The sequence below is a fragment of the Pongo pygmaeus genome, chromosome 1 (genome assembly GCF_028885625.2).
Source record: "Pongo pygmaeus isolate AG05252 chromosome 1, NHGRI_mPonPyg2-v2.0_pri, whole genome shotgun sequence".
In the NCBI taxonomy this organism is placed as follows: Eukaryota; Metazoa; Chordata; class Mammalia; order Primates; family Hominidae; genus Pongo; species Pongo pygmaeus.
The window spans coordinates 97,894,097-97,912,496 of NC_072373.2; the positions used below are offsets into that span (position 1 = coordinate 97,894,097).

The window sequence follows — 18,400 nt, forward strand, 5'->3', positions numbered from 1 at the left end:
TGCAATAGTGAATACAGCACTGTCTCTAAATAATCAATTGGGTGTCATTATTCAATTATTTCAGTGAATATTCAGAATATTCAGAAGTGGATATTGGCCTTCTTAGAGGGTATTAGAAGGCCTGGTCCAGACAGAGACCACACGTATCAGCTGGATAACCTCAGGTGGGTTGTTTAAACTGTAGGAGTCCCTCCCTGATCTGTTAAACAGAGATGGTAATACTTATGTTACAGAATTATGAAAGAGATAATGTATGTGGAAATGCCTCATAAACACTAAATGCTACATAAATATCAGTTGTTATTATTACCAGTATAATAATATAATTTAAGCTGAAATTGGAGCCATCATGAATAAACTATATTTAACAATAATGTCCATTTATTCCAGAGATAATACGAAACCTGATTCTGCCTGTCACTGTACCAGGTGACAACCTTTGAGTAGGACTTCACTTTGCCAAATTTCCCACAGGCTCAGCATCCACCACCATCACCTCACAGAGAGTGCCTGGGCCACACATACAGCTTTACCTACTGCTGGAAATCAGAAAAGCCTGAAGTACCATGAGCAGAGAGCTCTAGACATTCCAAAGTCGCTTTCTAGGTTTCTACAATAAAACTATTCTTAAAATACTCAAATGTCTCTCATCAAAGTCCATGTGTGCCAGCCTGCTAGGTCTCAGCAGCATGTGGGCCTGGAGGTACCACCACCGTCAGGGCCAGTCATTTGACATGAGACCCAAATGCCTGGTGTACAGGGCATGTGCTCCTATTTGGAATCTAATATCTCTCCATGAGTTACCACCTCTCTTTCCCAGAGCTCAGGCCTCAACTTCCTGCTCCAGGTTGAGCCCTCACCCTCAGATTAGCTTTGTAGTGTGTCTGTTCTGAGTCAGGCAGTTCTTCCTTCCCACCCGCTGCCCACCAAGTCCCAGGGCTTGCTGTTTCAGCACACATTACTGGTGTGGGGAGGCAGGTCCATGGGTGATATCATCTGTTTGTAAACAGCTTCCACAAATCACCTCCTACTGGAAATCACAGAATCTCAGACATGGAAGGAAGGGCCACTCCCAGGCAGAGCAGGACTGCCCTCCAGAGCCTCCCTGGCAAGGGGTCATTTGGCCGCAAGGTCAAACATCCTGGATGAATCAGTAGAGCATTTCCAACCTCACCTTTGAGCAGACACCCTCAGCCACCAACTGCTCGGTGGATGCCATGACAGAGCTCCCCACTCATTGGGTCACCAAGGGAGCAGCAGCCCAGAAGCCGAGCTGCAATTTTCCGAGAGCCTGGGTGTGTCCAGAGACCCGAGTGTCCCTTCCCTGTGTAGTGGTGATTTCTAAGAGAGTAGAGCATGACTCTTTGAGTGTGAGGGCATGACTTTAGAGTCACACAGGTTCCGGTTTCAATCTCATCTCCCTCACTCACCATCTGGGGACATTCACTAGCTCTGTGATTTCAGCCATATCACTGGAACTGTCTAAACCCATGTGCTCACATATAAAAAGTGGAGAAGTGAATGTCTATATTTTTAGATTACTGTGAGGATTAAGTGAGATAATATATGTAAACTGCCTTGACTTGTGCCTGAAATATAGTGCCAAATAAATGGTAACTAGTGTTACTATTATTATTACCATGATTATCTCTTCCTTCTGAACCCAGCAGACACCATGCAGAGGATATTGTTCTCCTGTTTCCTCGTGTCTGAAATGAGTGGATAAAATCTGTGCCCACAAGGATAGGTTTCTGACCTATGCAAGATGACCCATCCATTGTCACTGCCACAGCCACCATCTCTAAAGAATGAGATCCCCATGTTTCCGAGCACACATGCTGCACCACAGAGACTCCCAGAAACTCATGGCTCTTGGTCCTGCTTCAGCTGCACAAATGAGACCTGGAGAGGGCAGGTCCCAGTTTCCTAGAAGGCTCATCTTAGGAAAAATTTCCTCCCCAGCAAGCAAAGCAGTAGGTCAATGAACTTCCATGCCAAAGATAAAAAATAAAATAAGACATAAAACTAAAAAATAAAAAAAATTAAAAAAGAGCTGGCTTGATTCCAAAGCCCCGAAGAGTTGCCAAAACAAACTTTTACCACACAGCTGCCTGGACCTGGTGGTCAGGAGGAGCACCTCAGTGGTAAGGCTTGGGAAGCCCAGGTGAGAACCCAGCAGAGCAATGAAGCCCTTGAGTCAGATGTCCTGTCTTCTTTATCATGCGCCAGCTGGGTGACTTTGAACAAATTACTTAACCTCAGTTTCTCTTCTGTAAAATGCGTATAACAGCACTCTCCTACTCAAGTCATTATGAGAATCAGATTGTGCCACATAAAGTCCTGAGAATATTCAAGGACTTTGTCGCATAAAGTCCTTAAAATCCTCGAAACACGATATGTGATCGCTGCTATCATAATTAACTATCAGAAAGCCACCTTCTTGTTCAGGCGTGAATTACAGTATTCTGCCTTTCACAACATTTCAAGCCTTTTTACCTGGGTGGAGAAACGAATGAAGAACAAATAAGAAAAGGTGTTCTCAGGAGGTAGAAGCTTTATTATGACATCTTCAAAAGACAATCAAATCAATAGACATTTACTGAGCACCTGCTGTGTGCAAACCCGTGTAGACAGTAGGGTCCAGTGTCCCACGCATGGCTCTCGAATCCCCGGGGAGAAAAATCACATCGGGGTCAGGGAGTTTTGCGTGGCTGAGAACAAAGTGGGTTTCTGAACATCAAAGTGCAATTCGCTTTACGGGGCAAACTCCGAGGCCCAGCCCCGCGTGGGAGCCACAGCGGGGCGGGCCCGCTCTGGGCTGGGCGGGTTTCTCTAGCGCAGCGCTGGGGGTTGCGGGCCTCTCAGCAGCCAGAGCAGCAGCCTGAGCTCTGGTTGTTGGAGCGCTGAGACCTCTGGCTGCCGCCCCCGCAGCAGCAGCAACCACTACTCCGCTGCCGGCGGCGTCTCCTTGGGAAGCAGCAGCAACTGGTGGAGCTGGAGCCGCAGCAGCCCGAGTCGCCGCAGCAGCCCCCGCCGGAGCCGCAGCAGCCGCCGCCGCAGCAGGAGGAGGAGGAGGCGGGCGCCGGGGTGGGCGCCGGGGCGGGACACGGAGCGGGGCCCTGGGACGACCCCTTGGAAAAGCCTTTGGCGGAAACGGCGCTCTGTTGAGAGGACATCGCGGAGCTCCTCACGACGAACCTGGAAGAAAGGCAGCCTTTCAAAGGCGAGCCGGCTTTTTCTTTCCACCAGTGGAACTCTGGGCTTTTGAGATTCGGCTTAGTGTACAAGTCAGCCTGACCTGGGACAAGGTGGGAAAAGCATCCAGAAAGAGCGGACGCAAAGAAGCAAATCCAAGCAGTTGTTTCCAGTGAGTTAAACATGCTCAGAGCAGGACACAATCTATGCAATTAATCAATGCATTTCCATTGTCTCTGACTAGAAGAAGACTGCTCAAGTTCTCCACAGTGGAAAATAAACGGCACACTGCGGCAACTTATCTGTATGATCCAGTCCAAAATCCCCACTTGGCTTTTTTCCTGTCCCTCATTTTATTTTCCTACCGACCTTCGATTGTATCTTCCTAGTTACTACACCCCATCAGTTAGAAAACACCGAAGTCCAACACGCGGTCCCACCTGCTGGGTCTAAATAATCCACATGCCAGAAGCATGTCCTGATCATTCTTTCTTGCCTATGCCTCTCACGCCCCACAACCATGTGGGAAAGGAGAGTTGTGCCAATATAAATAACCCCATCCGGGGAGCTGAAAGACCTGGGTTCTAATCAGAGCTCTTCTGCGGACTTGCTGTGTACCCTTGCAAAAGCCACCTCGTATGTTGCCTTTATATCCTCATTAGTACCTTAAGAGGTTGGCTCACTGGCAGCTTAGGTGCCTTGCCGGACACCCCTTCCACATCTATCTGCTGCCTATGTTCTGTTTTATCCTCCCCTGTGCCGTCAACCCATTCCACCCTCTCCCCCAGACCCTGCTAGGAGACTTACCAGACCCTGGCTCCACTGAAAGACTCACTACGTTCTCCAACTGGAATGGGCCACCTGCTAGGCAGTGGGTTGAGCAGCGTCCAGCCAGAGAACCTTTTTATAAGAAGTATTCAGGTTCGGGCTCTTGGGAGGGGCCCATTTCCCAACAGACATGCTCAGCTGACACTCACATCCCAGAGACATTCATCACTCAGGTAGCACTGTAGGTGGTGCACGTGGGCATCTAAGTCACTTCACAGAGGTGCCAGGATTGCTATGGCATGTTTACTTTTCAAACAGGGCACTGTTCGTACCTGGGAGGCTGTGTGTATGCTAAGAGAAGGCATGGGGCTCAAATGCAGGGAGGTCTGGAACCCCTTGTGCCCTTGTCTTCAATGTACACACACACACACGCCTCCACTTGCCCACACATCCATTCCTGTGTAGTCAGCTACTTGATAGGTGGTAGCTCACCTATTTTTATCTTGATTCTCATCTCTCTGGCTCTTGGTCCTTGGCTCCCCAGGGCAGACCACAAACTATGTGATAAGCCTGCTGGGTTTCATCCATATGCTTCAAGATGCAGAGAGTGAAGATGATGACGGTGATGCACCTGTGGGAATCCCAGGGGTGATTTCTCTCTCTCACTGGAGACAGGAAGAAAAACCTAGGCAAAGTTAAGGAACCATAAGACCAGAAAAGTTGTGAATGTAGTCAGGTTACCATATCCCCATAATACAGTGCGGTATGACAAAGAGAAAAGTGTGTGCAGGACAGTGGCCCAATTGCAAAAAGGCAAGTCAGCCTGAGGGACTCCTGCTTCTTATCCCACCCCCAACCACCAATCTGCCTTTGAAGATAAGTTCTCCCTAGGGCCACTGCCCAGTGCAAAGGAAAATGGGAAAGGAAAAAGGGAGGGAGGGAAAGAAGAAAAAAAAAGAGAAAGAAAGAAAGTTCTTTCCAAAGGTCCAAAGTGTGCATGAAAAATAGTGTTTTTAGAATAACTAATTTTTAAGAATTGGAGGATACTTTGGCAGTCAACTTCAGAACTGCTTCTTTTTTTTATTATTACACTTTAAGTTTTAGGGTACATGTGCTGCTTCTTAATCAATGAAATTGCCCACAACTATGAATGTGAACTATAACAGAAGTCCAAGACTAAGAATTCAAGAATTAAGGATGAGAGACAGGTTTGGGGGTGAGTGAGCTGGGAGTGGCACGAGGGAATAGGCAAGGAAAGATAAGTCACAAAAGATACCAGTTTCATTTAACATGGATTTAGAGCTTGATTAACAGGTTGCCAGTTCCTAGAGCACCTGTTGGTGAGTATAGGTGAGACATTCCAAAAAGTAAAGTCAATATTAGAACAGAGAAGGAAGTAATGAAATAACAAGACAGAGGCAGGATCTCCTCTGGGAAAATGGGCAAAGTTCTTTTTTTTAAAAAAAAAAAAAAAAAAAAGAATGAAGAAGAATGTTTGGTAGGAATCAGTATAAGGAGATCATCTGGGCAAGTGCCTACTCATTCTGTGGGCATCTTATGATCTCATAAAACAGCTTACTTTATTTATCGCTATTAACTCTTATCAAAGGAGGCATCAATTGTTTATCTTTTATATAAAAGGCTGATTTGGAATTAACTTTTCTAGTTATCTTTTCTAAGTACCTTATGAGTGTCTCCTGAAGGAACCAGCCCATTCCTAAAGAAATGTTACTTGGAAAACCCAACACAGGGACCAAAACCCCTGTACTCTTATACCTCTCACTACACACACACACACACACACACACACACACACACGTATGTCCCAACCACATAGAGACAGTCTTTGCAAAGAAGCATGTCTTTCTCAGTTCTTTACCCAGATTCAAATCCAGAATTTCAGCATGCAGGGAAAATTTGCTCAGACATTTCATATATGCCTCCAAAACTCACTCACTGCCCACCCAGCTCTCCCTCTAGCCAACTGATGGAAACACCTGGGCTTATAATATTCAGAAAAGTAGAGTGTCCATTTATTAGAGCCCAGGATGAGCACTTCAGGCAATCTTATTCCTCATGAATGGGGACATGCAGTTTTTCAAACTGTGACCCATGCTTGAAGGAAACCCTCTCATAACCTGACCCTTTTGAGTACAACCATCCTCTTCTCTTCAAACCCATTCCTGGCTCTCCTCATACAATCTTGTGTCTGGCGTAATGGTCTCAGACATGATACTTTCCTTCCAGCTTAAAGTTCCAGAATCCAGTGCATAGAAGGGAATATTGTTTTCCAGAGGCCTAAGTAGCTTCGCTGCCAAAATGTGCTTCCTAAATAAGTTTGTAAAGTGTTCGCTTGCATTTAAGAGAAGGGAAGGGAAGATGGCTTGATGCAGCAGGTAGGGAGTGGGAGAGGTAAACAATGAAATCAGGAGGCAGTGGTATAGGAATAAAAAGCTTTATTGTTGCAGAGAAAATAGCTTCATAACTGAATTACAACACCTACTTCTCCAAAGAGCTATGTCTGAGAGGGAAAGCCAGGCCAGAAAATATCACAGGCTAGACCTCAACCCTACAATGGAGTGAACACGGGCAGGATAAAGAGGGGAACTTAAGGCATTTCCGAAGTACTTCCATGGGAAATGAGAGAAAAGAAGCCTCAGGCTGACACAGATCTTCAGCACCTGGGCTCTGCCAGTGCTTCTCCTCTGTGCTCCTCATAGCCCAGGTCAGCAGCAGCCCCCAGAGCTGTGGCAGCAGCCGGAGCCCCCGGAGCTGTGGCAGCAGCTGGAGCCCCCAGACTGCTGGCCACTGCCACTGCCACAGCAGCTGGAGCTCTGAGGTCGGCGTCGGAGGGACCGGCGGGGCCTGTGGTGGCTCAGGCAGCAGCCACCACCCCCAGAGCTACAGCAGCCCCCAGAGCTGGAACCACAGCAGGAAGAGACTGGAGGTGGGCATGGGGCTGAACACTGGGGAGGGCATTTTTGGGGACACTTGGGAGGACACTTAGGAGTACACTTCGGAGGGCATTTAGGGGTACATTTGGGAGGAGGCTGGCACTGCTGCTGGCTCTGCTGGCAGGACATCTCTGTAGAAGCTGAATAAAGCTGAAAGACAATACAAGCCCAAGGTCACTTCCTTGCCCTTAAAATTGAACTATAATTTCACAAGATTTTATCTCTAAGATGACCAGAATTTATTATTATGATTATTATTATTATTATTATTTGAGATGGAGTCTCGCTCTGTCACTCAGGCTGGAGTGCAGTGGTGCTATCTCGGCTCACTGCAACCTCCACCTCCCGGATTCAAGCGATTCTCCTGCCTCAGACTCCCGAGTAGCTGGGATTCCAGGTGCGCACCACCACACCCGGCTAATTTTTGTGTTTTTAGTAGAGACAGGGTTTCAGCATGTTGGTCAGTCTCGAACTCCTGACCTCTTGACCCGCCCACCTCGGCCTCCCAAAGTGCTGGGATTACAGGCATGAGCCACTACTCCTGGCCTAAGATGAACTAGATTTTAAAAACCCAGTCTCCCAAGACCAGTAACAAGAACGATACAAATGATTTCCACCTAGTAACTCCGTATTTTCAAATGAATAACTTGGAACTTCAGAAAGGCATCAGTCCTTCATTCCTTTCACCTACCTTCCACCCTCCCCTTCCAGAAGAACCTTCCCCTCCAAAATCCTCCTTTATCCTTGTCTTTCTTCAAGAACGGCCTCAACCTCCACCCAGGGGCTCTTTCTGCCCAAAACACCAGCACCAAGAGTTCATCCTGGTCCTGAGAAGCACTCTACCTGATTCAGGCACTGCAGCAGATCACTCAGGAGACAGGTGGACTGAGGTGCTGTCAGAAGCTTCTGCGTTTTATACAATTCAGTCCTGACCTAGCATCAGGAGGTGCAGACCATGTGCGGGATGCTAGAAGAATCTTTCATAAAGGCATGGGTGACTCCCTCCCCTCGCATCCCAGGGACCCAGTTCCTCCCTCCATAAGCATCTCAAGTATTAACCCACAGGAAGATCCCCTGAGAACTGCAGGCCTCTAGGATGGTGAAGGAGCTCTGTGAATTGCACATGGCACCTATCTATCTCACAGGCAGCTCTGCTATGCTTTCTATTTTCTGAGCTGGGCCAGTATGGCTCTATGTCTCTGGGATGAACAGAAGGTCTGTTTTCTCTTTGGTATAGGAACTGAAGGAGAAAATTCCCAAGATGGAAATTAAATGGCCCTTTTTAGAATAATAATAGAGATCCAAAATAAAATTGTAGGCCCAAGCAAATAATCTAACATGATATTTTTTCATTTCTAGATGATGCCACAACCAGAACTAAGAATGTTTGATATCTCAGTGATGTTATTTTAGGCAGATCTAACGCTGACAGTGTGGGTGGTTGGGCTTCTCTCCTTGCCTGAATTTGATGCTCCAAAAGAGCTCACAAACAGTGCTGATTCAGCACTAACAATGCCTTTAAAAGGGCAGAAGTCTAGGAATGGCTTATTTACTCATGTTAAAGAAGGTGCCCTTGGCCAGCTCAAGGTGAGGCAGCAAAGACCAGGTGTATACTGAGGGTGGAGCAAAAGCTCTCGACTCATCTGGAGGTTTCCAGAAGTGAGGCACCAGTTCCGGTCATTCATAAGAGAAGAGCATCCAACCTGGGAAGGACCTCAGGAGAAGATTAATCTTTGGATGGAGAGGTGAAGAGGAGGAGTATATAGGTTTTAAAAGCCCATGATGGGATCCAAAACTTATTTTCTCAGCAAACAATATTCTGAGGGAAAGTTGGGTCCCCAGGATAGTTACCAAAATTGACTTAGCTGGAAAGGGTGGCCAAAATATGGCATATTCACAATGAAAGCTGCAGTGAGAGAAAATAAGACTGGAAGAAAAAGGCAGTAACTTAGCTCCATGCTCGTTGAAATGGGCTGCAGTGAGAAGCATCAGCCCACTTATAACACAGACCCTGGAGAGGGACGTCCAGCATCAGTTCCCACCCTTGCTCTCTCCACCTGTGCAACCTCTGGCAAGTTATTTAACCATCACTGGAAAAGGGGGCTGATGACATTCCTAATCCACTGAATAAAGAAATACAGACGAAGTTCTTAGCACAGTTCTTAGAACTGCAAGTTTAAAAAAGAAAAAACTAATCACTATGGCTATCCTTATTTCCATGAGAAAATATATTCTAAATTTCAAATTACTGACCTGCCAATTTTGAAACCAAAACTAATTTTTATGATATCAGAGCTTAGACTTGATGTTTTCTTACAGCAAAATATTAAGAGTATTTGCTTGTCACTAGGGAATGAGATTATAAAGAAAGCATACTCATTATTTAAAAACACCAAAAAATAGGAAGAATTTAAAAATCACCTATAATCCCATCCCTAAAATACTGTTACTATTTTGCTATTTTCCTTCCAGTCATTTTTTTTCTATATATAGTGGTTTTGTTGTCGTTGTTGTTATTTGAGTTTTGTTTGTATTTTACATAGTCTTTCTCATAGTACTTACATGAGTTTATTTTACTAACTTTTCACTTAACATTTTAACATCAACATTTCCCATGTTATTCATTGTTTGGAAGCATTATTTTTGGTAGCCATAAGAACATTTCATGAAGGGCACAGAATCTATTTATAAGTCGTTGGGAGCGTGAGTTCTTTTTTTTTTTTTTTTTTTGAGACGGAGTCTTGCTCTGTCACCCGGGCTGGAGTGCCCTGGTGCGATCTCTGCTCACTGCAAGCTCCGCCTCCTGGATTCACGCCATTCTCCTGCCTCAGCTTCCCAAGTAGCTGGGACTACAGGCACTTGCCACCACTAACGCCCAGCTAACTTTTTGTATTTTTAGTAGAGACGGGGTTTCACTGTGTTAGCCGGGATGGTCTTGATCTCCTGACCTTGTGATCCACCCACCTCGGCCTCCCAAAGTGCTGGGATTACAGGTGTGAGCCACCGCGCCCGGCTGGGAGCATGAGTTCTAAAGCCAGTCTCTGGGTTTGAATCCCAACTCCCCACTTACCAGTGGTGTGACTTTGAACAAGTGATATGAGCTTTCCACCTCACTGTCCTCACCTGTGAAATGGTGAAAAAAGTAGTGTTTATCTCATGGGGTCATTAAATTGAGTTAACATACCTAAAACTCTTGTAAAAGTGCCTGGCATATAGTAAGCATTCAATAAATGTTTAAAATGAAACCTGATGCTGTGTCATTTCTAAATTCCAGCACTCAGGGCAGGCCTAGATAAAGACCACAGGGTTGGGAGGCAGGTTGGCTCCTGTGGCTACTGAATCTCTATGCATCAGATCTGTCTCTGCCCTCCTTGTAGAGAAGTATAAGCAAGAAGGTAGAACACAGGCTCTGAATTTCTGGAAAGGGAATCCCAGTAAAGTTAAAGGAATTACGCATTTAAAACATGGGTTTGGTGAATTCTAAAAGGAACAATGTCCATCCCCTTTTACTTATAATTGTTTGGGCACATGACCACCTATCTGATCATATGGTAAGGTCTTTAGTGCAGGAATCCCTAAGGGGTCTAATTTAGTGCCTTGTAGGCAGCAGGTGCTCAGTTTTCATTTCCTTGTTCAGTTGAATTTACTATTCAGCAAGCAAGATGAATGCCTCCAACAAATCCAAACCCAGATTTTCATTAACAAATTCTAGACATTTCATGGGATGATAGAATAGATGTGGAAAGGACCTTGGCCATCATTCAGAGCCGGTGGTTCTCAACCCCAGTGAGATCTAAGCTTTGACATTCTCCAGACATCCATCAAGTGGCTCTGCTGCACCACTGGGATTGATAATTGCTGATTTAGATCATGCCCCTTGTTTGACAGAAAAGGAACCTAAGACTCAGAGATGGAAAGAGGCTTTCTCTGGATCACATGGAGAGTTGGGAGCAGAGATGGAATTCAAACCCTGCTATCTGCCCTCTCTCCATCATAGCACTCTGCCTCTTGAATAGTATTTTATTTCTTACTGTGATTTTTTTCTAGCAAGATTTATTTTATATAATTTGCTTGTTAAACATGGCTATTGAACTTGGAGTGAAAATAGTAGTAAATATGGTGAATCACAGCCTGAATTGCACATCTGAAAAAATTGGAAGTGATCATTACCTCTACTAAATAACCAAGGATTGAGTACCTGTGTTGGAAAGGCAGTGTCTCACATTCCCAGGGATAGGCCAGCTGGCAGACCCCCAAGAACCCTCCCCAGGATGGCCCTATCTGGATGACTGTTCCCTAGCCCAGAAGTCCAACTCTTAGCCTTAGCATGGCTAAGTTCCTTAGCCCGTGTCCCTGAGCTGATTAATCCTGTGGACACTGATTCACTGCACCTAACTCACAAGAGACTGTGATGACATCAACTTACAAAGAGAAACTTGAGTGTCAATGTTGGCAGGTACATTGTCTTCCTGTAGGAAAACTCCTGGAAGAAGTCGTCATAATCTGCCAGCACTCAGTGAGCATGAGGTTACATAACAACCTCAGGTTTTGATGGTGAGCAAAACTAAACATGCCCATCAGGTCATCTGAACACCGCCAGCCCTGGACAGATTTGGGAGCCCTGAAAACATTTGTGCCTGACCGCCCTTTGCTTCTCTGTGCTGGACTGTGGCCTGGGAACTGCCTCCATGAGGGCCTTTGCACAGTGCTGCTCTCACCCACTGCAGGCTGATTCTGGAGTTTAACACTGGAAAGGGAATTTTTCTATTTGTCTTATTTCCACTGCTCACTGTTGCCCTGATGTAAAGTCTGAATAGTGTACAGAATAATGCCCACCCCTCCTGTACATAGATGTCCACATTCCAATCCCCAGAACTTGTGAATATATCACTGTACACAGCAAAAGGAACTTTGAAGATGTGATTAAGTCAAGGATCTTGAAATAGGGAGATTTTCCTGGATTATGCAGGTGGACTCACTGTAACCACAGAGGTCCTTACAAGAGGGAGGCAAAAGGGTCAACGTCAGAGAGGGGAGATTTATCAGCAGAAGCAGAGGTTGGAGTGAAGCATTTTGAAAATGTAAGAAGGTGACAGAAGCCAAGGAATATAAGCAGCTTCTAGCAGCTGGGAAAGGTAAGGAAATAGATTTTTCCCTAGAGCCTCCAGAAGGAATACAGCCCTGTCAACAGCCTGATATTAGCTTAGTGACACCTATGCCAGTCTGACCTGCAGAACTATAAGGTAATACCTGTGCGTTGTTTTAAGCAACTAAATTTGCAGTAATTTGTTACAGCAGCAATAGAAACCAATCAAGAGGATCCTCAATGCCTCTGAGGCTAATAGAATGTCGTCAGGCCAAGGGAAGCTCAGTGAAGAGGTGACAGAGAAAACTCTTACAGACAGATAAAGTGCTGTCTGGGTTGTCCCAGCTCTACCCCTTGCTAGCTATGTGACCCCTTGGACCTGTTTCCTCAGCCATAAAATGAGGATAATAACAGTGCCCAGGGCCATGCCTGTTGTATGAGGACTCCATGAGATAATGCCTGCAAAGCCCTTCGTCCTAGACTTGGCACATAAGAAGCGCTCAGTAATTTTTAGCCCTTCTTATTCTGGTCATTATTAGTCTTGTCCTCACCATCATCAGTGAAAACAGAGATGTCATGATGGTTGCCAGTGCATTCCTGGGGCCGTCCGCTGGACTTAAAGCTCCCAGCTACTTATTTCCTGGACTGGAGCTTGAAAAATTCCATAGAGTAGGATGGACAACTTGCTGCCATTTTGGGCTTATTTGAATTTTCAAGATACTACTTGCACGTCTTCTCAGGAAGACAAGGGCTTCTTATTCTTTAACCTCTGGAGAGCATTTTACCATTTATGAGGTGTTTGTGCATTCCTTCCTTTACTGGAATCTTTTCAACAACCCAATTTTGTAGAAGAGAGGGTTGCTACCCCTATTATTCAAAGGTAAAATCAATGCTCAAAGAGGCCAAGAAATTTGTCTAAGGTCACATAGATGTTAAGAGAAGTTACCAGCGTTCAAATCCAGCTCTTTGGACTCTATATCTCATGCTTGCTTCTTGAATCACAATGACCTCTAGCCCAGGGTCTGTTCATCCTGTCAGAGAAGGAGTGCACAGACCAAAATCCCCAGGGGGCTAGAACATAATGCACAAAAGCAGTCTGTAGATGCTCTTCTTCAGAGAAGATACTGCAATATGGCCTTAAAATGGAGCTTTCTTCCTGTCCTAAGTGAACAAAGTGCTGAGTGGAAGGGCCTCTAGCAGTCTGGTTGCAAGCTGCAGACCTTTCTTCTTGCCTTCCTGCACACCACCACCTTCAAGTAATGAGTGCCAGAGACATGGGTGCAAGCAAGGACATCAGAGACTGACTGACTCATCAGCTACCTGGGGCCCACAGCCTGCTCAGCCTGGCTGTGGATCCCTGGCATGTGGGATGCTCAGGTTTCCTGGGGCCCTTGCCAGCTACAGTGTTATCTTCTCTATGGAGAGCATCTCCATAGCTGGAGCCTGGAGGCAAGGATGCCGTGGGAGCCTCCAGAGTGAGTAAACAGAGAAAGGAGGATTCCTCCTCGTGGAGAGCAGGTAAATATCCGGGGCGTGGGACTCAGAGGGAGTAAAAATAGCCAAGGAGGCTCCTGGAAGCACACACACCAAGGTGCTTTGTTTTCCCAGATGGAGAGGATGGAGACCAAGCCCACAGGTGACGTGAAGCAGGCAGCAGGGAGAGGCTGGCTGCAAAGGCGCCAGGCATACCCAAACACCAGGGCAAGGGGACTTCCATCCAGTGGCAGGGATACCATGTGTCTCCCTCCGGGGAACTGGGCTGTCCCTCACAGTGGCTTATATCTACCCATTTGCCTTCATCAGTGGAGTGCCTTCAGCAGGGCTTGTTTTCAGTTCTCCCAGCTTACATTGATGACCTACGGGGATCTAGTCCTGGGCTAGGCAGTGGGGAGGCAAAGATAGTTAAGCCATCAGCACTGCCTGCTAAGAGCTGTCAGTCCAGTGGCGGAGACAGGGGTTCCCCAGGAACTGCAATACAAGCAGACTCTGATGGGTACGGACCAAAGGTTAAGCTAAGTGGATTAGAAAGGAAAAGCTGTACATCAACTTACAGTAGTATAAGCAACATGAGAAATTCATTTATGTAAGTCTCTCTAAACATTTATATATATAAATGTATATATACACAATGTATATATACATTATATATACATAATATATTATGTATATATAATGTATATGTATTATGTATATATATGTAATATACATGTATATACAATGTATATATACATTATATATATATAAAAATGTACCTATTATATATATGTATAGTATATATATAGAGAGAGAGTAGGTAAATAATCAGGGAAAAAAAGCTTGGATTGACCGTATTAAGATGTTAACTGCAATTTCTTCTGGTTAGGGGATCGTGCACATTTCTTTTTCTTTTGCTTACCTACATTTTCTGATTTTCTGCAATGAATATGCATTACTTGGATGATACACTGTTTAAATTAACACAGAGGTACTAAATAGACTGAAAGGATCAGAAGTGACATTTGATGCTTTCATTTAATTTTGCAGATGTTGTGGTTTCCACTAAGCACCAGGCACCATACTTGGCTCTGTAGGCATAAGGAGGAAGTGAGTTATACACAGTCCCATTACTTCTGAGGCTCAGAATGGCCTTCCCTCTCTTCTCCATCCATTTACAGTTCACATGCCACCACCGCCTACCTGGTCTCCAGTAGCCTCACTGGACAATTTGCTTCTCAGATGTTTAATCACAGCCTGCACAGTACTGCCTGCTCCATATGTGGACATCATTTACCTGCAAGATCTTGAACTCCTTGGAAGCAGGAACTATGTGTTATCCTTCTATTAAATTCCCAAAGCATGGAACTAGGAAAATACTGGATGCCTTGGGAACATGAGCTGAATGTAGCCAAGCAGAGGGAAGGAGACATTGAGGCCCACACAGGAGTCAGCCTTGGTGCCCTGGTTTCCTCAGGGTTCCCAGGTCTTGACTCCAGAAGGGACTGAGGATGTGAGTCCCGCTCTTCTCTGAGCCACTCACCTCCAGTGGGTTTTCTCAAATCATGCCTCATGTATGGAAAAAACCCAGTGTTTACTGAGCTGAAATTAGCACTCCAGAGGCAGGCCTTGCACCCACAATTGGGAAAAAAAGTTTCCCTCCACCCCAAGATACTATCTTCCCCATCAAGATTTCAAAGCTCAATTGACTACGTCCATGCAAAGACTAAAGAAATTTAATTTAACTTTGTAAACCTGGGTCTTGGTTAGCTCTATGGTAAGCACAGTAAATAGGGAAGAGAGAAAGGGAGTGAGGAAGAAAAGAGGGAAGGAAGGATAGAAGGAAGGGAAAAGGGGAAGGAGAAGAAGGGAAGGAAGAAATGAACAGAGATGGGAAATGAACAACAAATACAGTTCTCTCTTCCCACCTATAAGACATTCTACTTCAGGTAGTGGTGATTTTGTTGATAACTCAAAAACATAGGGCAGAAAGTGAATCTCACTTGTAACAAAGAGGAAAGACACCCACATATCCTAGCAACTAGTATTTATGGTTATAAGTTGGGGCTTCTCTTTCCACCCCTCTCCCAATCCCACCCACCTATGCCCGCCCAGCTCTGGGCTCTCCCTGCCCTGAGGCACCAGGACTTCTCTGAGCCTGCTCAGTCATGCTCCCGTGTCTGACAGGCGGAGTATGACTGAGTCACATTACAGGAGTCGGAGCAGTTTCACACATACCTGAAGTCTCTAGGTTAATGATGAAATGCTCAAGAATTTCCTGCTGCCTGTGTGCCAGGCTTTTCAGCAATATCCAAAAAAGCAATCTGGGAATATGGCTATGTCTGTCTGAGGGTTGCAGATTACTCGCTCCAGGGAATTCAGTCTCTTCCCCTCTACATATTCCCCTCTATTCATCCTCTGCCCCACCACCTCTGCCATAGCCTCCATCATAAGGACCTCTCCTCCCTCCTCCCAACTACTTCTCCTTTACGCCTCTCCTCTGAGGGCATAAGCCACATTCCACAGTTTACAGTCATTGATGCAAATAGGACCCATCATCATTACCTCCTCTGAAGCCTCCTTAATCCCCTCAGTAAATGTCCCCAAGACCCAAGGCTGAGAGTCATCCCACCTTCTCCCTCTTCCTCACCTCCATGTCTAATCATGCACCCAGGCTCCTCCTCCCCATCCTACAGTCTCCTCTCCTCAAACCCTTACCATTTCTGCTTCTAAAAGGTAAGTCTGAGCCTATTTAAAACGTTCAAGGGCTCCCTATTCCCCACAGAGGACAAACAAAAGTCAATTCCTCCACATGGTGCCTAGATTCTTCATAATTTGGCAGCTTCTACCTGCCCAGCCTTATGTTCCTGCACCATATGGACACTACAGCCACATCAAATTATTACCATCCCTGAATGCCCCTGCATGCACCCTCTGCTTGGAACACCCTTTTTCCTCCACTCCTGCATGTTCTCAGGCTCCTATTCTCTAGGAAACCTTCTGAGACAGCCCCAACACTGGCTTCTGTAATGGAATGCCTCCCTGTCAAGGCGCCTGGCACTCTCTGTGCTCCCCAACAGGATTGCCTCTTTATTAGGTTCTGAGCCTCTCCACAGTGGGGTCTGGGCACTCCCTCATGATGCTGGGGGATATCACAGAGGCTTTGTATCATAAATACTCAAAGGTGCTTGGAGACAGATGCTGGGGTTATTCATCACTGTGTATCCTCAAGGCTCAGCACAGAGTTCATGTCATTCAGCAAATATTTGTTGAGTAAAGAATGAAAGACTGAGAGCTTGTCGTCATTGTCGTGGAAGGAGGAGGCCCACAAGGCCAGCCTGGTTACTGTGCGGCAGGTTCTGACCTTGACTCAGTCTGACACAGGTGGAAACTGTGATGAAGTCACTTCTCATCAGTGTGTTGCCTTGGTCTCCCTGGGATGCCAGGCAAACAGGAGCTTTTAAGCACTGGAAATTCTGGATCCCTTATTAGATAAATTGAGTGACACCAGGTCCTGCTTGAGTTATTCTTAGACTCCACAGGTCACCAGGAGTCTGTCAGAGATTTGGCCCATCCCTTCTCATCCAGGGGATGAAACTGGCTCCAGAAGCCGGAACCAGCACTCAGAACTCCAGCCACTGAGCCCCATGTCCTTCCCATGTTTTTCCCATCTCCATTGTCTGAACTGCCTCCTCAGTGGCCACATCTGAGCCGAGTGGAGCCTGGTGAAGAGTAACATAAGGACAGAGTCTTGCAGTGCCACAGAGTGTCCTCTCAACTGCTAATTGCCTAGTTGGGTGACAGGAAGCCCAGCAGGCTTTAGGAAGATCTCAGGGGAAAAAAGACCCCTGACTTCTGCTGCTGTCCCCCTCTGCCCCAGGCAGCTGCATGAGGGTTCAGTTACTGCCCTCCCAAGGGGGTTACTCTGTGGAGGCCCTTTGGATGAGGCCAGCCCTCGGAACCTCTGTCAGTTCCCACTTGTAACATTCCAAGTGCTCAGGGTTTCTCTGGTATAGAGCTTGGTCCCTGGACCAAACTCTTTATGTACCAGAGAGAGTTTCTCTCTTTAGGTTTCTGGTTTATTATTAAATCCTTAGAACCCAGAAGATGTTTGGAACATAGTAGATGCTCATTAAATATTTTTGGGAAGACAGAGGAAGGAGGAAGGGAGGGAAGGAGGGGGTGAAAGAAGGGAAGGAGAGAGGGAGGGAGCTGATCCACATGCCACTGTTTTAACTAGCTGCCACTGAGCTGGCTGAGAGAGCGGGGTGAGCCTCTGTGAGCATCTGGACAACTCACGCTTGAGGCTAAAGCCAGCTTCCCAGAACAGAGGCGACCTCCCCTCAATCCCAAGACTCTTGGACACAAATGCTCATTTATCTGAGTAGAAAGCCTCTTGAGTTAGAAAACTTCACAGCCCATGGGCATCCTTTGTGGTGCATAGCAGGTGCCCTGGAACCCTTTGCTATTTCCTCATTTCAGCCCTGTCTTTTCCTGGGGCTTTCCATGTGTATCTCTCCCACAAGCCATCTCAGCACCGTAGAAGGATCCTGTCTTGGAAACACTAGGCTCAAGAGGGTCACCTAGGTTCCACGTTTCTCACTGGGATCCAGGAGATAAGGGTGGTGGGAATGCATTCTATTAGAAGTGTAAGACTCAAGGACCAGTGGTGAGCCATTTGTATCTTTAAAGTGGAAGAGGAATCCATTGAGCAGAGTGAGCTGAATAAGAGACAGGGAAATCTGCCCGTGAGTCTCAGTTCTGCCGCGTTAACTCTGCAACCTTGGACACACCACATTGCTTCTCTGAGCCCCAGTGTTCTCATCTATAAAATGGAGGCCCACAATATGATACCCAAATAAATGAGATCAGATATAGCAAAGTATGTGGTGATCCATAAAGTGCAATAATAACTATCATAATA

General features: G+C 46.1%; 2 protein-coding genes across 2 annotated transcripts; both read right to left on the reverse strand.

The window, feature by feature from the left end:
- Positions 1–2,536: 2,536 nt before the first annotated feature.
- CRCT1 (cysteine rich C-terminal 1) lies at positions 2,537–4,084 on the reverse strand. Its single transcript, XM_054446536.1, has 2 exons — positions 4,003–4,084; positions 2,537–3,198 (listed from the first exon to the last, which is right to left on the reverse strand). Exon 2 carries the CDS (start codon positions 3,174–3,176, stop codon positions 2,862–2,864), a length of 315 nt encoding a protein of 104 aa, XP_054302511.1. The 5' UTR covers positions 3,177–3,198; positions 4,003–4,084; the 3' UTR covers positions 2,537–2,861.
- A 2,346-nt stretch (positions 4,085–6,430) lies between these two features.
- LCE5A (late cornified envelope 5A) lies at positions 6,431–7,834 on the reverse strand. Its single transcript, XM_054452618.2, has 2 exons — positions 7,761–7,834; positions 6,431–7,067 (listed from the first exon to the last, which is right to left on the reverse strand). The coding sequence occupies exon 2, from the start codon at positions 7,044–7,046 to the stop codon at positions 6,690–6,692; it is 357 nt and encodes a 118-aa protein (XP_054308593.1). The 5' UTR covers positions 7,047–7,067; positions 7,761–7,834; the 3' UTR covers positions 6,431–6,689.
- Between the last annotated feature and the right edge of the window lie 10,566 nt (positions 7,835–18,400).